This window comes from Macaca mulatta, chromosome 11 (assembly GCF_049350105.2).
Source record: "Macaca mulatta isolate MMU2019108-1 chromosome 11, T2T-MMU8v2.0, whole genome shotgun sequence".
In the NCBI taxonomy this organism is placed as follows: domain Eukaryota; kingdom Metazoa; phylum Chordata; class Mammalia; order Primates; family Cercopithecidae; genus Macaca; species Macaca mulatta.
The window spans coordinates 132681114-132707770 of NC_133416.1; the positions used below are offsets into that span (position 1 = coordinate 132681114).

General features: G+C 48.1%; 1 protein-coding gene across 7 annotated transcripts in view; it reads left to right on the plus strand.

Moving 5' to 3' along the window:
• Positions 1 to 26657, plus strand: part of TMEM132B (transmembrane protein 132B) — a 507637-nt gene that overhangs the window by 78490 nt on the left and 402490 nt on the right. Inside the window, exon 1 of one of the 7 annotated variants that reach the window (XM_077955783.1) lies at positions 1793 to 2023. The exons of the other annotated variants lie outside the window; for them this stretch is intronic. Within the exon in view, the coding sequence (XP_077811909.1) occupies positions 1969 to 2023 (55 nt within the window). The 5' untranslated portion in view covers positions 1793 to 1968. Of the gene's footprint in view, positions 1 to 1792; positions 2024 to 26657 lie in introns of those variants that run through there. 7 annotated transcript variants of the gene reach the window in all.

The following is a 26657-nucleotide window of genomic DNA, read 5'->3' on the forward strand; positions in this document are numbered from 1 at the left end:
CACTGTCTCCCAGCATCGCCCAGTGGGACTGGGGCCCAGTTGCCTGCAGTGTTCTGTGCCACACACTGTCCTGGCTTAAAAGGGGACAGTGAGAGCCAAGTTCCATGGGGATTTAATACTGGCTGAATTTGTCGAGGTCTTACTTGTGGGAGGAAGCACTTCACATGTATTAACTCATTTAATCCTCACAAAACCCCATGAGAAAGGCACTTCATTATCCGCATTTTATAGATGGGGAAAATGAGGCACAGAGTGGTTGAGGAACTTAGTCAAGGCCACACAGCTCCAGAGTGGCAGAGCTGGGATTCAGACCCAGGTGGTCTGGCTCCATAACCTGTCATTTTAATTACTGTGCTCTGTGGGCTCTTGTGACTGGATCTGGATACTGGGTAGGGTTGGAAATGCCTGCCAGGCAGCAAAGGGCAGACTCCCTGGAGTCCAAGAGGGGTGGGGTTGCAGGTGCTTTGGAGATCTATTAGGATGGTTCCCTCTTGATCTCAGTGTCTCCCCTCTCTAAGGATTGCACAGAATCAGCAGCTTAGAGACCAAGACAGATTCAGCATGCTCTCCCTCCGTGCCCTCACCCCCTTGCCATTCTTATGCAGGTCCAGCATTCCATGGTTGACACCTGTGAGTTTCAGTGTGGCCATCAGCGCTGCTCTGGTTGTGTGTAGGGCTGAACAAAAGTACCAGGAATGAATGACCACTAGGAGACCAGCTCCGTGGGGTGGGATAACTCCAAAGTGAATCTCCACACTGTCTCCCAGTGTTGCCCAGCTTTGCCCAGCAGGACTGGGCACTAGTTGCCTGCAGTGCCACAGCACTGTCCTGGCTTGATAACGTACCCTTTGTTGACTTCTTTCTTCTCTTTGTATTTCTCCATTCCTCACACGATGCTTCCTGGAATCATCTCCAAATGAAACACCTGTACTCTAATTATTGTCTCAGAGCTGCTTCTGGGGGATCCCAAATCGAGACATCAAGAGTAGCTGGAATCTGCCACCTCATTAGCAAAGTTCCTGGGAGCCAGTGACATGGAAGACCCCCTCTTTCCTCCTCTCAGTTTCTGAGCCTCAGAAGATGGACTGTGAGGCGTCACTGAGCTCGGACTGGACAGAATTCCCTTGGCCTCTGGCTCTTCACCCTGCTGCCCTGGTTAGCACCCTGGGGCTCCAGGACCACGTGTGTGTGAACAATTGCAGATGGTGGGTGAGTGAGGAGGAATTTGGCCCTGGGCTCTTGATTAATGGAGAGCTGTGGAGGTCAGCACCTCTGGGATGGGAAGGCAGCGGCAACCCTCTTGGCCGCTGACCCAGAAAAGATCTGGGGGAAGAGTCGAACAGTTTGGGCTGTGATGCTCTCCCGACCGCAGCATTTCTTCCGTGCTTCTGTTTTGACCAGATTGATTGGAAAGCACAGGGAGGATAAAACTCAGATGCTTCTGCCACAGGGCTGATGGGCAGAGCTGGACCTGTTCAGGCTTGTTAGGATCAATTCTGTGGTTGGCACGTGTGGGGACATGGTGCATGGAGGGTTGGAGTGAATGCTCTCTGCAGCAGACGTCGCTGGCGCCTACCCACGGCCGTGACCCCCTGTTGACTGCTAGAATAACGTTTTGTTTAGGAGGTGATGGGCCCCCGCTCCGGAGAGGGATCCTGATTGGTCCAAACCGATGTATCACTCACTTCCCTCTTTTCCAGTGATTGGTTTAGAAGTGGCCACGTGACCAGGTGCTGGCCCATGAGATAGAACCGAGCCTGTGTACTGGGGCGGGTTTGACTAATTCTCTCCCTAAGGGAGGAGTCTAGGAGGAGAAAATCCTCTTGTGTTCCCCTCTTTCCTGTTTGGATGCAGACCCTGAGGACCTGACCAACTAGAGCTGCATAGCTATGGTGCCGCGGGCGAGGGAGACCTTGCCAGCACGCCGACGAGGGCAGACGGGGAGCTGGAAGGAATCCCAGGTCCCTCATGACGCAATTGAGTCTCTTCAGCAGCCTGGCCACCGCCCACCTCCGAGTTTCTCGTTAAGTAAATAACACATGTCCTTATGGCTTAAGCCGCTTTTAGTGGGTTTTTCTGTTATTTCAGCCAAATGCGTGCTGATGGATAAGGTCACTATTCTCGAGAAGTCTTTCTGGGGAATTCTTTAATATTTTAACACTTGATCCAGGACTTGCTTTTTAACTCTCGGCACTTTACTACCTTAGAGCATACTTACATTTTGTGCCTGTGATTCAGTCAGTGCAGTGAGTCCTGGCCTCAAAGGTCCTTACTGGCACTAGGTTCGTTCCTCCTCCATTACCTGCCTCTTACCACACAACGTTTTAATCTGTACTAGTTGAAAATCTTGTGGTTGTCATTAAGAGAAACCCACTGCAACTGGCTAAATACATAAGTAAATTCTATCTACCTATCTATGTATCAGTGTATCTATTTATCATCTATCGTTTATCATCTGTCTATAGAAAAACAGTCAAATAATTTATTGACTCAGCAATGAAAAAATCAAGGCACAAATCTTCTCGTGTTGCAGCTTCAGGCATAGCTGAATCCAGGGGCTCAAACAATAACACTGGGAATGTCCTCTCTGGCTCCAGGCTTTGCTGGCGTCTGTTGGCCGTGTTTCGGCACAGGTTTTCCTCATGAGCTATCAGGATGGCTGCTGATGTTCCCAGCCTTGCATGCTCCCAGTCGCCCAGCTGTGCACTCCCAGTGGAAAGAGAACAGCTGTTGCTCAATAGATTAATCATTCCTCTCCTAATTTCGTCTAAGGGGTCCCCCTAAGGGCATGTGGCCATCCCAGAACCACTTATTATTGTGCTCAGGAGGATAGAAAATGCCGAGGCAGGAGCAACCTTAGGTCACATGCTGGTGTGGCAACCAATCTCCCCGAACGCCAAGGGCCGGGAACAGGGCGGAGGATGGTTCCTCAAAGGAAAGCTGGGCAAGATGAACAGAAGAAGGAGAACTGGAGCCCAGGCAGGCAAAAACAACAGATGTCTCCTCACAGTCTAAGGTATTTTGGGAGGAGAGGAGACACTGCAGATTTCCTCTAGTTTCTTTTTTTAATTGCTAGTTGTAGAAACTTTTGTTAAAAAACCTTACACGTGAGGCTAACATGTTAAGGAGAAGGAGGTGCTGCTTCTCAGGTTGGCGCTGCGGGGAGGGGTGTGGTGGCGTCTCCTCTGTGTGGAGCGGTGGAGCAGTGCTGCTTCGAGTGTGGCCCCTGGACTGCAGCAACAGCATCTGGAAACCCGTTAGAAATGCAGGTCCTCAGGCCTCGCCCTGGACCCCTGCAACTAGAAACTCTGCAGGTGGGCCCCTGTGTTTTAACAAGCCCTCCAGGTGATGCTGAGCACGCTGGAGTTTGAGAACCACTGCAACGGTGAAGACAAAGGTGAACCTCAGTTGGTCTGGTTGTTGGTTCATGGCCTGTCCATACTGTTGTTTACCCTACCTGTCCCTTTGGTGAGTTATGCTAATTTCTATGGCTGCCATATCAAATTGCCACAAATCTGGTGGCTTAACAAAACAGAAATTTATTATTTTGCGATTCTGGAGGCCGGAATTCAGAAACCAAGTTTTTGGTAGGGCCACGCTCCCTCCAGAGGCTCTAGGGGAGGCTCCTTCCTTGCCTCTTCCAGCTCCTGGTGGCTTCTGGCAATCCTTGGCGTTCGTTGGCTTGCAGTTGCCTCACTCCTGTCTCCGCCTCTGCGGTCACATGGCTGTTTTCCGTGTGTGTGTGTGTGTGTGTGTGTGTGTGTGTGTGTGTATCTGTGTCCCGCTCCTCTTCTCATAAGGACCCCAGTCATTGAATTTAATGTTTATTGGCTGGGAATTCATCAGGAAAATTCCATGATCAGGAATTCTCTATTACAGATATTTGTCTCAAAAAAAAAAAAGGTAAGTGAAAAGTGGTAAAAGCAAAAAGTTATTTTTTTTTCAAGAAGATATTCTTAGAAGAGGATATTTAAGAAATCAACTGACCAATGCAGTATGACCTCATCTGAGCTAATGACATCTGCCAAGGCTCTATTTTCTGGGCGGATATGAGTTTTGAGGGGAAAGGGCCACTGTGCAACCTACTGCATGAGTGACCTTCCATGGTCCAAGAAATGTGGGGTTTTTGGACTACACTGAGCGCTAAGAACTGGAACTCCAGAGCTTACTTTGGTCCACACAGGAAAACTTGAGCACATTTGTCTTAATAAAAATGATGTGAATAATCTGGCACATTTATATTGCCCATGTCCCAGTGGTTTTTGAAACATATTTTTTAGTGGTGGAACTCTTTTCTCCCCCTAAGAAATATTATGCAGGAACATAGGCTAGAAAACACAGCCGCTCTGATTGGAACCAGGGTAGAAGCTTGCTAAGGCATATTTTTTAAATTCTAAGATTTCACAGAACAAAGTTTGAAAGCAATTGCTTATACATCTTTTTCTTTAAATTAAAAAAAACCCCAAAGGCTTACAGTCTTTGTACCGATCCCTATTAATACTTTAAAAAATGCTTGTACATGGTAAAAACAGTTCAAATAGTAAAGTTACAAAATAAAACTTCTTTTGTGTCCACCCCCACCAGAACTCAGTCTTTCACTCTGAAAATACCACCTCTCCATAATTCTAGAAAAATATATGCACAAACCAGTCTGTGTATGGGTGTGTGTTTGTCAAATCTATGTGAAGAAAGGCACAGTATTTGCACTTTGATATAAAATATTTAGTTTATATTCTAGAACTTTCCACACGTATGCACATATAGATCTACCTTATCCTTTGTAATAGCTGTGTAATAGTCATTGTCTTCATATATTATAATTTATTTAGAAAATCTCTCCATTGACGGGTGTTTATGTTGTTTCTAGTTTTTTTCCTCATTATAAACAACGCTGATGTGAGCATCTTTGCCTTTCCTTTGTGTTATCACCATCTCACGGTTCTTTGCTTAGATTCTTTTGTTTAATTCTTTTTGGAGCTCTCCAGTAGAGTGTGTCCATTTGAAGAAGACAGAAGTTTGAAAGTGAGGTGGCAGTCCCATATTACAGTCAGTTGATTTCTTAAATATCCTCTTCTAAGAATATCTTCTTGAAAAAAAATAACTTTTTGCTTTTATCACTTTTCACTTACCTTTTTTTTGAGACAAGTATCTGTAATAGAGAATTCCTGATCATGGAATTTTCCTGATGAATTCCCAGCCAATAAACATCTCCTGATTAGTTGAATTATAAATTGGCATTGGGAGAAAGTCCTAGGCGCAAATATAGAGTTGACACCGGCTCGCCAGACAGACAAGGATGTGCTGTAAATATTGGGATAGGGTTAAATGTGCAAAGTCACATTGTGCATTTTTTTCTATCTCATAAATGTATAAATAGCCCCCATGTTGTTCCTAAGGACCCAAGCTTGACTTGTTCGGGCAATTAATTAACTGAGGTGTTCGGTGAAATGGCTATGTTGTTCTTTTCTGTTTTTAGCTCTGGCAAAAGCATTATTATGGACTCTTCTAGCTAATGAGAAGATCTTCCTGATGAAAGTTACTTTGGTATAAAAAGCTCTAGCCTGGAGAAGTTGGGAAAATCATTTTTCTCCCAAGAGTCTCAACTTCCTAATCTGTGAAGTGGGTTGGTCGGATCAGATGGTCTTCAAGACCTTTCCAGTTCAGCGATTCCATACCTCTTTGAGTGTCATAGTGGCCTGTATATGTGTCTCTGATGTCCCTGGCTTGGGGTTTTTTTTCCCCTAGGTAGGTCAGTGTGTTAATTTTGGCAAAGGGGACTTATCCAGGCCAGGACTAGGATTTTTTAACTCACCCCAGTGTCTGAAAAAAAATGATTGCTGGGCCCTCAGCAGTCATGTAGAAGTAGGTTTGGATGTGTGTAGCAGAGAAAACCAAAATAATAACGGATTATACAGGATAGAAGTTAATTTCCATCTCTCACTACTAATGTGGCTCCGTGATGTCAAAAAGACCCAAGATCCTTCTAGTTTCTGCTTTGCCATCTTTGGCTTGTGACTTCCATCCTCATGGTCACCTCATTGTTGAAGATGGCTCCCAGAGTTCTGGCCATCATCTCCACCTTCCAGGCAGGCCTTGGAGGAAGCAGATGTCCCAATAGCTGTTTTGACTGTCTTCAAGTTATCCTCTGAGAAGTCCCACCCCGTGAGACTTATATCCCATGCTCTTACTTATATCTCATTGACCAGAACATAGTCAGTGGCCACACTTAGCTGCAGGGAAAGACAGAAAAAGGAATTTTCAGCGGCCTCAGATGAACTTGGGGTTCCTTTCTTAACAAGGAAGGGGTGGATGGATGTTGGCATAGGCAATTGAAAGTATCTTTTAGGACCAGGATTTGGCCATTTAGTCTGAATCAAAACAGACTTTTCCACTAATAGGCTTGGGACTTCTCCCGTTGATTGGGTTCGGGGATGCGGAGCTTCTCAGCCACTGCTGAACTGATAGTGCTTTATGCTAAGGATCCTCTTCCTGGAGCCTGAAATCTCCAGGTCAGCGGATTCTGTCTTATTCAACTGCCTCGCCATAGAGCCTGGCATGGTGCTGGCCCATAGCAGCCATTTCGTGAGCTCCTGTGGTCTGATCATGGCATTTTTTGCTGATTTTAAAGGGGATAGGAATTTCTCTTATGGCTTCTTCTTATGAAGATGTGTATAAGGGTTTATCTTTCCCACTAGACACCAAGAGATTGCTGTAGTCAGGGATGTAGATATTTTTCCTGGGACTCTCGTAGCACAGCTCCTGGCAGGCAGTTGGTCTCTGTAAATATTTCCTGGATTATATTCTGTCTGGGGGCAAGTGGCTGTGGCCAGGGATAGTGCTGGGCTGTGTGTGATGTGATGAAGTTCGTATTTTTTGCATCCTCCTTTTGTATCTTTGCCTTTCTCCACTTCCTGACTCTTTGCTTTTCCTGATCACACAATTCTTGTTGCTCCAGTTGAAAATGTCCCATCCTGTGACTCCACTGCAAAGGACCCAACCCAATATTTTCCATGGCACTTCCTCCCAAGCTAGTGACTCAGCCCTGTGAACTAGCGAAGGTGAGGTTTGCCCCATCACCGCCCGCTGAACCCAACTCATGGTAGACTGCACAGTGGTTCTCCATGTGGGGTCCTGCATTGGCCGCATCAGCACTTCCCGGAGGCCTGTTAGAAATGCACATTCTCAGGCCCCACCTACCGAGTCAGGTGGGACCCAATGATCGTGTTGTACCAACCCCCCGGGTCCCTTCAGATTCTGAGCCTTGCTCAGGAATCTGTATTTTCAGCAAGCAATACAGGTGATTCTGATGAAGGGGGTTCAGGAGCCACAATCCAAGAGATGTCCTCTGTTCAAGACGGGATCAGATAGGTCCTTGCGCTGTTCATGAGACGGTTCTGTGTGTCACCAGATACCAAGATGCACCTAAAATGATAACACCTCCAGATGGAGTTCTCTGCTCACTGGGAGACAAGGCTCTTCTTCTATGCCCTATCTCTTCCCTTGTCTGATATTCCAATTGCTTTATCTTAGGGTGCAGGCTATGTGGGGATAAACAGTGTGTGGGGAGAGCTGAGGGGGCATTGTGAACAATGTGGTGGTGAGGAAGGGGTTGAACTGACAGATCTCTTTCCAGTGTATTCTTTGCAGCTGATCCTGCTCCTAGAGCCTGTAGCATCATGGGATTGATGAATATTCCTAAGCCTCTACATGCTAGTTTGGCTTCCTTCTTAACTATGATCCCCCAATTCCAGGGAGCTGTGCTATAGCTGCCACTCACGGGTGGTCATGGTGGGCTCTGGATGGTGGGCCCCTGGGAGAGGCTACATTTGCATTTCTCACCTATACAGTTACGGGCTTGTGGGAAGTTCAACCCAGGTCAGGCAGCAAATAAAGACAGAGTCCACAAACTCTCACATGATGTCCTGCCAAAGCTGGGACTAGCCTGAGGGTGCCAAATTGTGACTTGGAAACTATATTTTAACTGTTGCACTTCTCTTCACCTCCATGAATCCCACCTTTGTCCCAGCTACTGTCATCCCTCCCTCTTCCTCCCAGCTGACCCATTATCTACCCGTGGGTCCATGGAGGCTCTTGCTGCTGGATTTTTTTTTAAGCTGAAGTGAAATTTACATAACATAAAATTAACTGCTTTACTTTTTCTTTTTTTTTTTTTTTTTTTTTTTTTTTTTTTTTTTTTTTTTGAGACGGAGTCTCGCTCTGTCACCCAGGCTGGAGTGCAGTGGCCGGATCTCAGCTCACTGCAAGCTCCGCCTCCCGGGTTTACGCCATTCTCCTGCCTCAGCCTCCCGAGTAGCTGGGACTACAGGCGCCCGCCACCTCGCCCGGCTAGTTTTTTGTATTTTTTAGTAGAGACGGGGTTTCACCGTGTTAGCCAGGATGGTCTCGATCTCCTGACCTCGTGATCCGCCCGTCTCGGCCTCCCAAAGTGCCGGGATTACAGGCTTGAGCCACCGCGCCCGGCCAAAATTAACTGCTTTAAACCAAACCATTCAGTGTTACTTAATACATTCACAACACTGTGCAACCACCATCTCTACCTACTTCCAAAACACTTTCATCCCCTAAAAGGAAACCCCATACCCATTGAGCAGCCACTCCCTAATCCTCTTCCCCAGCCCCAGCAATCACTGATCTGCTGTCTGTCTTTATGGTCTGGCCAAGTTTGGGTATTTTATGTAAAGGAAATCGTACAAATATGTGACCCTTTGTGTCTGGCTTCTTTCACATAACAACGGTTTTGAGGCCTATCTATGTTGTAATGTTTATCAGCACTTCAGTACTTTTTTTTTTTTTCTTTTTTTGAGACAGAGTCTTGCCCTGTTGCCCAGGCTGGAGTGCAGTGGCACAGTCTTGGCTCACTGCAATCTCTGTCTCCTGGGTTCAAGCGATCCTCCTGCCTCAGCCTCCCGACTAGCTGGGGCCACAGGCGTCCACCACCATGCCCGGCTAATTTTATATTTTTAGTAGAGACAGGATTTCATCATGTTGGCCAGGCTGGTCTCAAACTCCTGACCTCAAGTGATCCGCCCACCTTAGCCTTCCAAAATGCTGGGATTACAGGCATGAGCCACCGTGCCAGGCCAGCACTTCATTCCTTTTAATAGTTGATTTTTTTTTTTTTTTGAAACAGAGTCTCTGTTGCCCAGGATAGAGTGCAGTGGTGGGATCTTGGCTCACTGCAACCCCCTCTTCCCAGGTTCAAGTGATTCTTGTACCTCAACCTCCTAAGTAGCTGGGATTACAGGTGCACACCACCACATCCAGCTATTTTTTTTTTTCTCCAGTGGAGACAGGATTTTGCCATGTTAGCCAGGCTGGTCTCAAACTCCTGACCTCAAGTGATCCACGTGCCTTGGCCTCCCAAAGTGTTGGGATTACAGGTGTGAGCCACCGCTCCCAGTCAGTTCCTTTTTATAGTTTAACCCTATTCCATTGTCGGGTAGACCACATTCTGCTTATTAGTTATGAGCTTATCTGCCATCCGTTAATGGACACATGAGACCGGCGGAGTCCTTTACAGAGGCTGTTGCATCATGTCTCTTGTCTGTTATGGTGCTACCTTAGAGCCTCCAGTCCTGGTTCCCCAGGCCAGCTGCAGAAGCCCATCCAGCCTGGCCCCACCTGATGTATCCTGCACCGCTTCAAGCTGTCAGCTCCGCCCTTCCTGGCTGCTTACCCTGGCTTCTCTGTCTTTTGAAAAGCCGAGCTCTTTGCCCTCAGGGCCTTAGATAGGCTCTTTCCTTTTCCATATTTTCATGGCTGTCTGAACTTGGGTCTTTCCAAAAGCAGACCCCAAGACAAAGATTTGGGTACCCGTAGTGCATTGCAGACACGATGGTGAGGGAGCAGGAGTGGAGACAGGAGAGGGAGGAAAGACAAGCACAGGTATGTGAGTGAGTGAGCAGGTGACTGCTGTGGGCAGCTGGGGCTCAGGCCCCACTGAGTGTCCTACAGAGGCAAGAAGGAGCTGGGATATTGATCCACTGACCCTCCCCGCTTCTCTCTTTGGGTGCTACCCAGAGGTGTCGACTCGCTGGCACTGCCAGCATCAGGCTGAGAATGCCCAGCATGCGGCCAGAGAGCGAGCCCAGGTAGAGAGAGGTAGGTGTTCCAGGTAAGAGGTTGTCAGCATCCTGCGCCGTCACCAGTGCCGAAGGTGACCTCCAGGGGGCACCAAGGGGCCGTGGCTTTGCTGCTGCCGCTGGCTCACCCGGATCCTTCAGCTGTGACGTCAGTGTTCTCACTTCAGACAGGCTTTCCTGCACCGCCCCAGCCCAAGCAGGCCTCCCCTGTTCCTGTTCTCTCTCCTGCCGCCCTGTTCCTCTCCTTCCTAGATGTGATAGCTTGCCAGGATACGCTGACAAACTTTTTTATTTTTATTTTTTGAGAAGGGCCTCACTCTGTTGCCCAGGCTGGAGTGCAGTGGCGTGATCTCTGCTCACTGCAACCTCTGCCTCCTGGGTTCAAGCAATTCTCGTGCCTCAGCCTCTTGAGTAGCTGGGATTACAGGCGCCCGCCACCATGCCCGGCTAATTTTTTTTTTTTTCTTTTTTTGAGACAGAGTCTCGCTCTGTTGCCTGGGCTGGAGTGCAGTGGCACAATCTTGGCTCACTGCAACCTCTGCTTTCCGGGTTCCAGCGATTCTCCTGCCTCAATCTCCTGGGTAGTGGGGATTACCAGCACCTGCCACCACGCCCAGCTAATTTTTGTATTTTTAGTAGAGACAGGGTTTCACCATGTTAGCCAGGCTGGTCTCGAACTCCTGACCTCAGGTGATCTGCCTGTCTCACCCTCCCAAAGTGCTGGGATTACAGGTGTGAGCCACCATGCCTAGCCACGTTGGCATACTTAAAGTTGCATTTGTCTCCTGGGTGGTGAACTTCACAGCACCAGCATGATATTTGCAGGCAGCGGCATCCCTTGTGCTTGGTGCTGTTGTGGTACATGGTGGATGCTTGGTTGATGGTGTTGAATGAACAGACCAGGGCTTCTCTGCTGTCATGGCCTCCTCCCTGGTTCCTCAGAGGGGCCGTGACTTCAGGAGCATACTTGATGTCCCACGACAAAGTCTTTAGCGTATGTCACCCGACAATGTCACACAAGCCCAAGATCCAGGGAGCATAGAGCAGCTGCGCTCATTTATTTTTCGAAACCAGACTTGGTTGTATTTGGATTTTGTAGTTCTTCCTCTTCTCCTCTCTCTCTTTTTTTTTTTTTTCTGAAGGGCCTGACTTCTGAGCACAAAGATGTTGGGGGAATTTCTGGGAGGTTATTGCATATTTTCTCTCAAGCGGTCGCCTCTGTTTGTCAAAACAGTCTCAGATGTGGGCTTTGCTTTCTCTGCTGTGTGTAATTTGGTTTTCTTTCCCTGTTCCTTTTTCTTTAAGCTTTGGGCTTGCCTGCTGAAGTTAATTCCTGGGAGCATTAGGTGTTGATTTTGTATTTGCTCGTTTATTGCAGTGCATTGAAATGGCTATTTTGATAAGTCTGGTGCTTCTGTTTTCTGGGCTCCATTTTTGAGAAACATTTTGTTCAGAAAGGTCCGAAGGCCAGAGAAATGCACGGAAGAAAAAGATGAGAAAAGTTGATCAGTGACAGGTGGGATGATCAACACAGACGTTTCACCCACAGGGGACGTTTCACAGACCTGTATTGATTTATTTCCTCTCAAAACCCTAGCTGTTTGTATTTAAAAGTGTTGAGAATAATGAGAAAGAAGGGAATCAGGGTATTGTTAAGCGACAGGGGAGGTGAAGCAGATGGGAAGCCTGAAGGAGATGCATTTATTCCTTTGTTAAGAAAAGATCAGCAGAACCCCACACCATCCCAGTGTCTGACGTGGCGCCTGGAATAGAAGATGAAAGATGTCCTCAAAAGATTTACATTCTCTAGAGGGAGACTGAATTTCAGTCCAATATGGGAACTATTATGGTAACAACGTGTTCAGGGAGAGCATGGTGGGGGGTGGGGTGGGGCAGAATTGAGATGCTTGGTATGGGACGGTCAAGGAAGGCTTCCTGGAGGAGTTGATGGGTGGACAATTCAGTTTTGGGATGGGGAGAGAAAGAGAGAAAGAAAGAAAGATGAGATGAAGTCCCAGGCTTAGAAACTGTTAGGGAAGAGTATGAGATTTTGTGGTGTGGATGAGTAGCCAGGCCAGGGGGTTCTGTGATGTTCTGATCTGTTCTGGCATGTGTTCCCCAGGATAGGGCTAAGGCGCTCTGGCCTTTGGGATTGAACTATAGTCATAGTCAGGATTCTTTTGGTTGCAGGAAACAGAAACTTAAGTCAAACGGCTTTAAGAAAAAAAATTCCCATTTGGTTTCTATAAAGGAAAAGTGTAGGGTTTTTGGCTTCAGGAATGGCTGGATCCTGGAACTCAGGGAGTTCCACTGGATCCTCGTCTCTTTCTTTCTATCTCTTGGCTCTGTATTTGTCTGTGTGTGTTCTCAGGTGGTCTTCTCATAGTGATTAGATGACTGTCTTTTGTTTCAGCCAACATCCTTGCCTTTCCATAGGCCCAATAGGATGGTATGCGTCTTCCCTGATGGCACTAGTGTCCCAGAATTGAGTGTGGCAGCCCAGGGACACTCATGCGAATGCAGAAGGTAGAGGTAAGGCAGGGCCACCCTCTGCTCATCCTCCTGGCGAGCACTGCTGTGGAGGTGCCCGGCTTTCACGAGATGGTGTTACTGAGGCCCCACTGCCTGCTCGTGGTTTGTTGGGGGGAGGTGGAGAGCAGGTCATGTGGTACTGGCTTCAAGGGGTAGGATGCCACAGGCATTGCTGCAGTAGGAGTGGTCTGTAGATTATGCCTTTTTCTTGATAGTAGTGGCTTCCTTATTGCAGTGGCTTCCAGAGGGTGGTGGTGGTGGCATGATTTTGGAGCTAGCAGCTGTGGTGACAACATCCCAATTCAGCTGGTGGCATCCTCATCTTACAAGAGAAAACAGCTCCCTTGGTGCCCTGGATCTGCCATGTGACTTGCAGGGTCGTTTCTGGAACGTTGACCTATAGAGCTCATTCCTTGCACCTTCTGGTGATTCTGTAAGGACTTCGCCCCTGGGAAAAACAGCTCTGCTTCACCAAACTGGAGTGGATTCTGTTCTCTGCAACAAAACCCTGCCTGACACACTGAGTGTCTCTGGGCTATGGCTGTCACCCTGGGGTGAGGGAGTGAAACTGGGGCTGGTTTTGGCCCAAGTCCCTGTCATTTCCATGACATCCGTGGTAGAACAGCCCTCACAGAAGTGCTATTTGGGTTAATGGCATGTTCCTAGCTATCTCCTTCCTTTTGACAGGTCTGTTATTAGAGCTGACATCTTACTGGGGCTGTAGTGCGTTTTATGGACCCTGCTAAGCTACCTTGCAAGTAAGGCCTGATCTCTGGGCAGTTTGAAAAAGCAGAAACAAAGACAAACCCACATGAGCAAAACTTCTGGCCTTAGACGGCGTGGAGTCAGAGGGTAGGAATGAGTCCCAGGTACCCCAACATTGACCTCTTGCTTCAAGTAGAACTTCTTAAAAAAGACATGCACCTTACTCTTAGACAGGCATGCCCCTAGGGAAGGGAATGCAGAGCATTTCAGCTCCAACGCTACTTTCTGGACCCCCATCTCTCTTCTGGACTGCGTCCGGTTTCCGGGTGTGAGCTCCCTGTGTCCCCTATGTTTTGTGTTCATGGAGCTCACTGCAGTGTGTGATTATGGGCTGTACGGTGGGATTAGTTGGTAAATGTCTGCTGCTTTTACTAGGCTGCTAGGCTGGAAGCTCCAAAATGCCAGGCCCTTGTCCCACGCCTGACGGAGAGCACGTGCTCGATGTACAGTTGTTGAATGAGTGATCAGTGAGTGAATGGGTGGGCGTGAAAGTCTCCAGAGCTCCAGAAGTGAGTGAACGGTGGTGGGCCGGGGTAGGGCGAGTACCTCCTTTAAAACAAAGATTCTTAACCCATTTTGTGCCACGGGTCCTTTTAGGAGTTAGATGAAGTTGTCTCAGAAAAACGTCTTTTAAATGCATATCAAAAAATACAGAGGATGACAAAAGAAACCAATTTTGTTGAACTCCAGGTATTGAAATATGAGGAAAAAGAAATTTGAGATATGGTAATTTGCTTTTCCAACGTGCTTAAATACCAAGAAACAGTGGGGGATAAAATAGGCATCATTCTGAGGTCATGGTGAGCGTAAATGATATTTTGAGATCTGAAAAAATGGGAATGGGATATAAAAATACCTGTGATTCTCTTGGAGGCAAGATCACAGGTCCTGCTGACACACATAGGTTTGCTGCTTCAGTTTGTGATGCTCTATTTCAGCTGGGGTTTCATGATGTGAGTGTTTTCCATGCATATTCATGGACCCCTGAATTCTGTTCACTCACCCCAGGCCCTGGACCCCCCGTTTAAAGGAATGTTGTCTGGACTCATCTGGATGTGACTCATGGCTCGAGATTCCCTCTTCCCTCTCACTCTCCTTTCTCTACGACAGTGGGTTTCCAGTATCGCCTTCTGTTGAGCCTTCAGAGGAAGCATGGTTCCGCTGGCACCTTGTTGAGCCTTCAGAGGAAGCGTGGTTCTGCTGGCACCTGGGTTTTGGACTTCTGGTCTCCAGGGCCATGAGAGAATATGTTTCTGCTGCTAGAAGCCATCCAGTCCATGGCAATTTGTCATGGCACCCCTAGGAAACTAACACAGTTGCTAAAGCTCTCCTTGCTACAGATGTATGAATAAAGTTTGATGACCAACATGTATAAGTCTTCTTAGCATTGGCCACACTTGGTGTATCTATGGTCCACCTGTTCAAGGGAGGTCTCCTTCCTGCAAATGAAATCGGACTAGAAGGCAGACCTGTGGGGAGCATGGCAGGTCCACTCAGTTCTGTTTTGAAGTTCTGTCCCAGCATGTAGCAGGTCCTCCAAAGATTTGTTGTGAATGAATAGAATAACAACGAATATTTTCTGAGATACTTAACTATAAGCCAAATCCTGTTCTAAAATACCATAGGAGGGCTCCTTTTTTTTTTTTTTTTTGAGACAGAGTCTCGCTCTGTCGCCCAGGCTGGAGCACAGTGACCGGATCTCGGCTCACTGCAAGCTCCGCCTCCCAGGTTTACACCATTCTCCTGCCTCAGCCTCTGGAGTAGCTGGGACTACAGGCGCCCGCCACCTCGCCCGGCTAGTTTTTTTGTATTTTTTTAGTAGAGACGGGGTTTCACTGTGTTAGCCAGGATGGTCTCGATCTCCTGACCTTGTGATCCGCCCGTCTCGGCCTCCCAAAGTGCTGGGATTACAGGCTTGAGCCACCGCGCCCGGCCGAGGGCTCCCTTTTTAATCCTCACATCAATGCCATGAACCCAGTCCCAGTGTCACCCCCATTTTAAAAAATTTTGAGACAGGGTCTCACTTTGTTGTCCAGGCTAGAGTTTAGTGGTATGATCATAGCTCACTGTAGCCTCAGCCTCCTGGGCTCAAGCAATCCTCCTGCCTCAGCCTTCTGAGTAGCTAAGACTAGAGGTATGCACCACCCTGCCCAGCTAATTTGTTTTATTTATAGTAGAGATAAGGTATTGCTATGTTTTCCAGGCTGATCTTGAACTCCTGAACTCAAGCAATCATCCTCCCACCTCATTCTCCCAATATCATTCCCATTTTATCCTTGAGGAAACTGAGGCCCAGAGAGGTTGAGTGATTTGTTCCAAATCAAATAGCGTATCAGTGGCAGAACTTGGCCTTGAGCCTAGTTGGAACCACTCCAGAACTAAACTCACTCTAGGTGGAGTTGCAAACTCCTGACCTCAAATGATCCGCCCGCCTCAGCCTCTCAAAGTGTTGGGACCACAGGCGTGAGCCACCATGCCCAGCCACAAAAGTATATTGAGTGGTGTTGAGGTTTTGAGTACAAATGAGTCTATTACCCAGGTAGGGAGCGTAATACCCAATGGGTAGTTTTTCCAGCCCTTGCCCCCATCCCTCTCCCGTCAGTCCCCAGTGTCTGTTGTTCCCATCTTTGTGTCTGTGAGTACCCGTTTAGCTCCCACTTGTAAGTGTAACCACGCAGTATTTGGTTTTCTGTTTCTGCAGGCCTGAACGAATGCAGACCTGCAAATGTAGCTAGAATATTTGCCTCACCCTGAATGGAAGCTCCATACCTATTAGCAGTCACCCCCAACCCTCCCTTTCCCCCCAGCCCCTGCCCACCACCAACCTCCTTCCTGTCTCTCTGAGTTTGCCTGTTCGGGACATTTCTCGTCAATGGATTCACACACAATGCAACCTTTTGCGTCTGGCTTCTTTCACTTAGCATGACGTTTTTGAGGTTCACCCACGTTGTAGCCTGTGTCGGAATGTCATTCTTTTTATGGCTGAATCATATTCTATTGTATGAATATGATACGTTTTGTGTATTCATTGGTTGATGGACATGTGAGTTGTTTGATTTTTTGGCTATTGTAAATAATGTTGCCATGAACATGAGTGTGTACATTTTTTGCCTGACCACCCATTTTCAGTTCCCTTGGGTCTATGCTCAGGAGTGGAATTGCTGGGTGACAGGGCAGCTCCATCTTCAACTTATTGGGGAGCCTCAGTGCTTCTGGAGTGAGAGCAGAGGTGGGCGTGAGGCATGACCATGCTATGGGGAGAGGATGGCACAGCCCTGTGCAGTGCTGGCCCCTCAGGGAGCTGCTTCTGCCAAACCAGCTTCCGGCCTGGGGACCCAGGGCCCAGACCCCGCTGACATGGGGCCTCGCTTTCCCAGGCTGCATCTTCCCCAGTGTTCCCTGTCCAACACCTCCTCTTGGCCACTGTCACGGGTATGCACCCAAGGGAACTGAAGGTCGGTGTCTGGACAAAAATATTACCAGCCAACTCGCAGTGAAGTGGTTCCGACTGGGCTGGCTTGTGGTTAGGAGACCTTCCTCCCCTCCCCAGAGAAAGGTCAGCTCATTCATATGACAGCGAGATCCCCTTGAACAAAACCTTCAAAGCCACGTGAAGGGATGATGGCTTGTCCTCATCTAAGCAGCCGTTGCAGGATGGCTTTAAAATGAAAATTCCCTCCTAGATTAGAGTGCTGGTGGCAGCTCCTGAGCCACTGAAAGAAGCATGGTGGGGTGGAAAAGTCTGGCCAGGGGCCTTTAGGCCAGCCCTGCCCCCACCATCTGCATGAATTCACTTCCCTCTCTTGGCTCCTCCCTCAGTTTCCCCATTTGTGCAATGGGGGGATGGAGCTGGGCAACTGTTTCCCAGACATCAGTAAGCACCGACCATCTCTGCTAGTTTTTCACTTAAAAGTATAGCACCGACCATCTCTGCTAGTTTTTCACTTAAAAGTATTTACCCAGGACGACAGCAATTCTGAATTACTAGCACCAGTGGAAAGCCTGTATCCCTTGAAATAATTCTAAGGCAACAACAAAAGTACTTTTGTTGGTTTCCTTTCGTTTTATTGGTTGTTATTTTTCCTTTCACTTGGTTTCTTTTCAGAATCATTTTATAAAAAAAGGGCAATGTTGAAAATCAAGAACGCTTCCTTGTCCTCAGACCCACCCCCAGCCAGCCCCCCGCTGCAGTTCAGGAGGGAGAAAAATGACTTGCTACTCTCACCCCCACCATTCCTGCCAGGAAAAGGCACCCCACAACCAGGCAACTCTTGCCCCTCCCGTCCACCCCTCTGCGTTCATTCTGGTCACAGGTGGCCGAGGTAGGAACTGTTGGGATCAGGTTGGAATTCTGACCCTGGAAGGTCACAACCAGGGTAGTCTGTGAAGAGCACGTTGCCCTCTGACTCCTGGGACAGGCAGGACCCAGGATGGGGAGCTTCGATGCAGTTCTGTGTAGCTAGACTTGGAGGGGCAGCAGCTGCTCCTCCCACAGGACCCAGTGTCAGACCTAGCTGTTTTAATCTGTGAAGTGTTTGATGAGTTCTAGCACCCCGGCCCCTTGCTCATACAGAATGTTGGGGGATGGGGGGACTTAGCCCTGGAAACAGGCCTGGCAGCGTTGGTTCTTCTGCTAGGTGGGCAGATAGCCCAGGCAGTGCTGGGGGAGTGCTGGGCAGATGCCCCAGACCCTTCCAGTCTCTGGCTTGTCCCACATCACATCCTCGCAGATGTCCCATGCTTGTCCCACTACCCCATACCCCAGCAGTCCTTCAAGGTCCAGGCTCTGAAATGGGGTCATGAGCTCCCAGGTCGGGCCTCCTTTGGGATCAGGCCACCCGGCATCTCTGCAGCCAGATGCAGGCTGGGAATAGTGACAATAACACGGCCCATTTTAACACAAAACGGGACCCTCGTGTGCTTCTTCCACTGGCAGGATGGGCAGAGCCATTCCACTGACCAGTGGGGATCAATCCGGGCCCTGGCAGTGACTGGCGCTGCCTCTCCTATGATCCTGCTGGCTTTCTGCTTCATGACAACGATAGCTCTCAGTATTGACTGGACTGGAGGTCGCTCTGTGCTGAGGAGAATGTCAAGCCTGTTAGATCATAAAAACCGGCTTGCTGTCAGTGTGAGCTTGGCTGGTGGCTCCTCCTTTCCCCGCCTTCCCTGCCACAGGGAACTCAAGCCGGTTTTGGGTTAGGGAGCAAGTTGATCCATGTAAATAATGCATAGGATTATGAATATGAATAGGGGACTCATTCGGTTCTGAGGAAGTCAGCTTCCTGGGCTGCGTCTGTCATCCTGTTTATTAACACGCCGTCCCCACTTAGATGCCGTGTTTTGAAACAGCGTGCCGGTGTTATGATTGTGATTACTATTATTATTTGTGCAGCGGCATTTGGAAGCCCTTATTAAGTGATTCCCGTTTGCTTCGGCATGAATGCACAACGTGTGAGACTTCAGGACAAGTTCAGCGTCTCCAGCACACACAGTGCCATTTAAAGAGGAAGCCCTGGTTCCAGTGTTGGCTTCAGAGTACAAACAAATACTGATGTTTCCATTTCGGGCTCTTTTGTGAAGTGCTTTGATTCTTAAATCGGAGGCGGCTTTCAGGCACCTGTCTTCTCACCCTTTGTTCCTGGGGACAGAAGTGATGGATTTTGCAGTCTGGAGGCATCTGTCATTTTGAATCCATCTGCTTGTTAGGCACTTCCAGTGTGTCTGATGTGACACCATTTGGGGTTTCAGCATTTCATCACATTTCCCACCGGGAGAGCCTTGGGTTGGTGGGGGAGGTGGCGGGGGAAGGGGCACAGTCAGGATTTTCCACTTAAGTTGTTACTGTTTCAGGCTTGGGATAGTATTTTTAGAAGACATTAAATCAAATGAAAGGAATCTGAGCGGGGACCCTCCCCTATGCAGGAATATTCCTTCTGTGTGCTGTTTTGATTGCTTCCAGTAATGAGACACTCACTACCTGTAAGGTAACCCATTCCATCAAAGTTCAGATCTGACTGTTATGCCTTATTTTCTCCTTTCTTTGTGTCCATAATCACCCACCACTTTGAACTTCTGGAGTTGTTCAGAACAATCCTAGAAGTCTTCTTACTTGAATGAGACACAAATATCACACCCCATCTTCAGGATGAAAAAGCTCCATTCTGTCTGCTTTTAGTTTGATGGCAACTTGCATGGGACAGTTTCATATAACAGGCTCTATCTAGTTTAAAACCTCATAGGAGATAGGTTCTGGGGGATCTTTGGAGGTTCTTCCAAGATTCTGCCTATTCACAGATGATGCGACATGAACCCATCTTTGATGCCCCTGCCATCCCCCTCCTGTCTGCACCCTGTTGAAAGGCATTCCTAGTTGATTCTTCAGGCTTGATGTCCATGTTTCCATCCCAGTGATCATATTTGGTGTAGGGGTGGCTGACATACCTTGGCCCAGGGAGACAAGTGACCAATCAGAGATAACATCCTGGTCAATCAGAGCATAGCCTTCCTATTGGCCAATCAGAACATAGCAGCCCCCTGGCCAATCAGAGCACAGGAGCCCCCTGACCAGGTAGAGAATAGTATCCCCCTGGCCAATCAGAGCATAGCATTTCCCCTAGCCGATGTCACCGGCTCTGGGATAGGCCTGACCTATTAGGCTTCATTTCAGAACTTTTACTGGGACGGTGTGGGAATGTGCCACCCCCACCGCCAGATGGCATGAAGTAGGGACTACTCCTTGCTGTCTCTCTCTCTCTCTCTTTTTTTTTTTTTTAAATTTTCCAGCCAGTTAACTCACTTTTCGCTTAAGCTAATTTGAGTTGGTTTTCTGTGATTTGCAGCTAAAAAATACCTTGAGACACTGCTTCGGGGCACAGCCTTCAGTGTGACTTTGGATTAGCGCATATATTCTATGCAGCCAGGTTGCATGGCAGAAGACTTTACATAAAATCCCACCCAGCATGATTTTTATTCCCAGAAGCAGATCTTGGAGGTGGTGACCAGGAAAGAGAGTCTGAAAAGAGGCTGTATATGTCACCTGCAGGCATTCTAATACCCACAGCTAGTAGTTTAAAGCAACGGCTCTGCAATTCTGAGGTCCCTGATCTTGTCTTTTTTCAGGAGGAAAAATTAGGAGCTAGCAGGGGATATAGCCAAGAAAAGAGAACCTCAGAAACACCGGAAAAAGCATCTTTATGAGTGTAAACCATATTAATTCAATCTATCCTTATTTAAATATCTTAAAGCTCACAACAGGCTTTTCTCAGAGGAGAAAAAGAAAATGAAATCTCCATATGGAGACTTGAGTTATTGTAATATTTTAGATAGGTTACCAGGGGGCATCAGTGATTGCGTTGCCATTGGTTTTTTACTACACTAACTTTATTATCTTTATCTGGATTTATATAGCGTTTGATGGAGTTTATATCGCTAGATGTGTAGAAAACCATCTGAATGTGCCCATAGCGTTGTGTCTGAGTGTGCCCCATGGAAGCCTAATAAATTATAAAGTAATCTATCTATTCCACTTAAAGGCATAAGTGTAGTTGATTCTGGCTGCTTTATTTATGTGTTGGCTTATGCTTTAGGCTGTTTTTTTTTTTGTGGGAAGGAGACTGGGTCAGGGGAGTGGGGTTTGGGGAGCATGTGAGGATGTCTGCCCAGAAGTTGTAGTCAATTTTGGCCCTGCACCACGGTTCCCCTTCTCCCTCTGCCCACTGTGGCTGCTTTTTCCCCTGCTGCAGGCGCTGGTCTGAGGACCTGCACCAACACGTCCTGCTGTCATCTCCATCAGTCTTCTTTCTGGGGAGCCCAACCTATGACACCTCCCTCTTGTTAACCACCAGCCAGTCACCCACACTGGTAACCCCTGGTTTAGGGCAGAGGTCAGGTCTAGGTGCCACTGAGCCCCTTATGAGCATGTGACCTCCAGGTGGAGTGGGGCAGGGCTTCACGTACCTCTCTGGACTTGTGTTTCTCATGGTGACGTGGGATCCGTAAGACTTGTCCTAATTTTTCTAATTCTTGGACCACAGGACCTGAAACAATCTTTCAGACAAGTGACAGCTCAGAGGCTTAAATTAGCCCAGTGATTCTCACCCTTGAGTGAGCATCAGATCACCTGGGGGATTTGTTAAACAGCATCTGCTGGGCTCCATCCCAGAGTTTTGGTCAGTAGACCTGTGGTGGGGCCTGAGGATTTGCATTGCTAGCAGGTTCCCAGACGCTGCAGGTGCTGCCGGGTTGAGAGCCACGCTCTGAGAACCACCGAGGAAACAAAAGGAAAATTCACACAAGGGCAGGAGCCATTAGGTCTTTCTTTGAACCACATTGCTGAGGAATTATCTAGAAAGTTGATCTATTAGTGGTGATTAGTTTGCGGTGGGACATAGAATCCTCTCCCACAAAACCATCAGCCAGATGCCACAGTGGGTTAACTTTACTATGAGATGGCGATGAAGATGGAGATGATGTAATCATCACTGTGTCGTCCAGACTTGCTTTTACAAATGCAGCTGTCTCTGACAGGGGTTCTGCATCACTGAAATTCATACCAAGATGGTAATTACTGGCAATGTCGGGCAGGTTTTGAAGCAATTTGACAGTTGTCATCAAGCTATCATCAAGCACTGGGTGACTGATTAGATGAGGGGATCTGTAAGACCCTTTCAGAGCTCGTGGTCTGACAATGGGAAGGGTGGGACAAGTATCTTTAATCTCATGTCACAGTTAGAAAAACAGGTTCAGAAAGTCCCCCATCGGGCCACACAGCTCATAAGAAACTCAGTGGCACCTAGAGCTCACCTTTGCCCTGAATCAGTGGTTACCAGTCTGGGGGCCAGGCCAGTGGTTACAAGGCTGAGTTCCCAGGAGGAAGGCTCTGAGGCGGAGGTCGGAGTGCTGGGCATTTTATTGGGAGAACCCTCTGAGGCGGAGGTCGGAGCGCTGGGGATTTTATTGGGAGAACCCTCTGAGGCGGAGGTCGGAGTGCAGGGCATTTTATTGGGAGAACCCCCCATTAAGCAGAGATGCCTGTGTTTTTATACCCCTGACTGACTCAGTTGTTGGCTCTGGGTCACCCTGGGCATGGGCAGGTCAGCTGACAGCTGAGACCACCCACAGCAGCATCACAGCAGCTGGGCAACAAGGCCCACATTGTGGGGGGATCTGGGTGGTACACCCCAGTGCCCGGCACAGCAAGCGGGAAAATGTGAGCGCCGCAGACAAGGTCCCTGGTGCGCTCCTCATGGTATTTCAGAAGCCTCTGCAAAACTGGCTCATTTACCTGCAATAAGTCCCCATTGCATAAAGAAAATGTCAAATCACTTTGCTCTTGGCAGAAAGAGTTACCTTGCTGTTCCGTCTTGCACATATCAGGCCTTCTCCGGATTCTTTGATGCCCTCGTGTCTGTGGTCCTCATGCCTCTGGGACCCTCGTCCTGACCCTGCTGACCTTTCATCCTCAGTGTATCCCCTTCCGCTCTTGCTCCCACTGCCCCCAGTCCAGGATCCTGTGCCGTCTCCAGCATGGAACCTTTGCTTACGCTTATCACCAATTCCATCCAATCTTTTGTCTAAACACAGGAGCACTTAGTGTGCTCCAAGAGGTGCAGGCTTTTGAAACTCAAAAATCGAGCATCCCCTCTGCTTTCCTTGGCTCCCTCTGGGTTCCCCTTTCCCTGAAGCAGTGAGCCCAGAAGACCCAGTGGACTGAGTAGGAGGGGGCTGCAAGTGAGAAGGAATCACAGGGCTCAGCAAGCACAGCAATTTATGTTTCAAAATATCCCATCCATACTCAGGAGCCTGCAGGCCCCTGCCCGTGGTCTGCTGGGAAAAAGGAAGTGGCTGTCTCCGTCTTTACCTCCTGGAAATCTGAGTCTCCCTCTATTCCCTTAAAAAACCCAGCACAATGTGCGCACAGCTGCCAAGGTGACCTTTCAGCATTTCCTCTGCTTCAGTGCCCCGTTCTCCTTATTTGATTTTGTTGTTACATTTAATGAGGTTTCTCTAAAAAGAAGAGGTCATTTCCAGCTATTGCTAATTTAACAATAAGCGGAAAAGCAGTACTTAGGAGTGAGTGGTGTCCCTTTTGATTTCTTCAGGAGGACATCATCCTTCAACAGGGCAGAGGTGTCTTTCTGGGCTGGCCTGAGAGATTGAGGATTTAATGGCATGGAGAAGGGATTTGCTTCTCCATACATGGGGCATTTAGCTCAGAAAGTGAGATTATTTTTGAAAATATCAAAAACTATCTTTAATTTGGGCTGAACCAGCTAGTTTTAAACATTCAATATTAAATACCATGAAAGAGCATTTTAGAAAAAAACTGGATGGAAATGTATTTTGTGTCTTGAGATTTTTCTTCAAGGATGGGGCTTAAGATGCAGTCATACTTAGGTTCAGTTATATGAGCCTTTAAACCAGGGATTGCAAACTGAAATACCTGCAGGGCTAACGCAGGAAATGTATGAGAAGGAAGAAGTCTGGGTTTAAGAAACTCGCTGCTCTCTGCCTATCTTTGAACTCTTTTGATAGGCACTTGATTATAAAGAAATCTTTCTCTACCATAAGAAAAATAACATTATAAACTAAACGAGGCAACTAATACCCAGGCGTAGGGTTGCCGAGACAATAGGGAATGGTGTGGACTGTGGCAAACTGGAGAGACTGTGTGCCCCAGATGAAGGGGACAGTGGTAACTCAGTTCTAGCTTGTTGGTTCCGTTTGGAAATAACAAGCCCACTGTTGCCAGAGCTGATTTTCCTAGAAAGACCATTCATTTGGATTTTCATGTGAAATTTCCCGAGTTTATAACGTTAATAATCATAATTTAAAAAATATTGGGTGGTCAAAGCAAAACAAAAGAACAATAACAGCACAGTTAGGTGCCACGTCTGGCCTGAAGGCCTTTATGCACGATCTGCAGTTATCTAGAAGTTGGAGCTGGAAGGATTTCTAGGGTGCACCAGTTTCAACCTCCTACCTAACTGAGGAGAGTTATATGTCAAGCCTTCTTACAAAGAGGCATTCTTCCTCTAGTATACACTGACACTGGTGCACTCACTACCTAACGAGATGGGATTGCCACTGTTTCCCAGCAAGAGTTGTAAGAAATTCTCTTGGGTGATAAATAATGACAACCAAGACAAGCCAAAAAGAAGCTCAGGGCGGAATGCAGCCAGTGGGCCTCAGGAAGGGCCCGGAGTAGGCAATGGGAAGCCACCAGAATTCCCCTTCCCTGGGCTCTGCTGCCTTCTGCATCTTGCTTTCCCTCTCCCTTCTCTCTAGTGAGTGCCTTTCTTCAGGCCTCCGGTTCCTATGGTGGCCTCACAGCTTCTTCCATTAGGCATGTCTGTTCCAGCCTCCCACAGAGGCCTGCACTCGCTGTCTCTGGTTCTCATTTCCAAGGGTCCAGGAGAGAGAATCTGATTGGCTCACCTACAAGCAGGTGTCGTGCCCTGGTCCAATCAGCTATGGCCAGGGGGTGAGATCACACAGAACAAAGATGGCTTCTGAACAAACCTGGCCAACTCCACGGGTGGGAAATGTCATGTGACTCCCACAATTCACCTGGAACTCCCAGAAGGTGTCCCTGTGATTCTGTTGGCGTGGATCTTTCTCTCAGGGAAGTCTTCTACTGTGGCTTCTAATCCTGCCTCCTGCAGAACCACATAGACAAGCCCAGGGTCCCTGCCCCATGACTGAGGATGGCTGTCTCCCCTGAGGGTGGATCTTCTGGCTCAGTACCCACAGTTCCTCCCCGTTTCCCAGCTGATTAGGTTCCAAAGTCATTCTCCGTTCTGTGCACTCCCTGGGGAAAAGCTCAACTTGGTCAACATTTTCTTGAAACGTGGTACCTGACCTCATCCCAGCCCTCTGGGACAGTTGCAAAAATAGTGGCATTTCTAAGAACTCAAAGGGGTTGCCTGTAAGACAAAAACAACTTTAAAAAATCTATTTGCTCTGTGTTTGGAGCCCCGTGGAGCCGGGAGGGAATAGCCTTCCTCCTCAAGAGATGCTGAGATGGGAATGTGGGCTGTCTTGTTGTAAGAAATTCATCTGTCATTGCAAAGGAGCTTGGCAGAGGAAATGACCCCCTCGTGGAGGCTGCCTCTGACCCCCTCCTCCCCACGCAGAATTAAACCCTCTCATCTCTGCATTTTCTCAGCACTTTATCCGCCTTGTCATGAGAGCTGGGTCTCTGAGTGTTGCCGTTGGTTCATATTTATGGAAGCTTCACCATGTGCCAGGCACTGCGTTAAGTCCATTAACAAGGACTAGCCTGTTACTCGTTTGTGCAAAATCTGCTAATGAAACAGTAATAATAGCAAAGCCTATTTATTGAGCACAGTGCCCAGAACTTTTCAGACATCTCTTCATTTTCTTTTTTCTTTCTCCCCGACTCTTTTTTTTTGTTGTTTTTTTGAGACAGGGTCTCACTCTGTCGCCGAGGCTGGAGTGCAGTGGTGTAATCATGACTCCCTGCCGCCTCGACCTCCCAGGCTCAAGCAATCCTCCCACCTCAACCTTCTTAGTAGCTGAGACTACAAGTGTGTACCACCACGCCCAGCTAATCTTTGTATTTTGGGCAGAGATGAGTATTCACCATATTTCCCAGGCTGGTCTCGAACTCCTGAGCTCAAGTGGTTCTCCTGCCTCTGGCTTCCCAAATGCTGGGATTACAGGTGTGAACCACTGTGCCTGGCCCATCCCTTCATTTTTTATCCTCATAATAACCCCATGAGGCTGTACTGTTATCATCTCTATTCCAGAGCCCAAGAAAGTTAGTTACAATAATGTGCTCAAGGTCACCTGGCTAAGAAGCAGAGGGTCAGGTTCTGAACCTGGGTCTGACGTTGGCATTTGCATGTGGCATCACTCTCTTGAACAATGTTGTGTTTGTCTTTGTTTCTGTGGAGCTTGGCTTTTGCAGAGAGCTTGAAATAAATGGGCCAAGGAGAGAAGGAGCAAGAAAAGCCAAACTGGGCTGGGCGTGGTGGCTCACGCCTGTAATCCCAGCACTTTGGGAGGCTGAGGCGGGCGGATCACGAGGTCAGGAGATAGAGACCACCCTGGCTGACACGGTGAAACCCTGTCTCCACTAAAAATACAAAAAATTAGGCGGACGTGGTGGCGGGCGTCTGTAGTCCCAGCTACTTGGGAGGCTGAGGCAGGAGAATGGCGTGAACCTGGGAGGCGGAGCTTGCAGTGAGCTGAGATCGCGCCACTGCACTCCAGCCTGGGTGACAGAGCGAG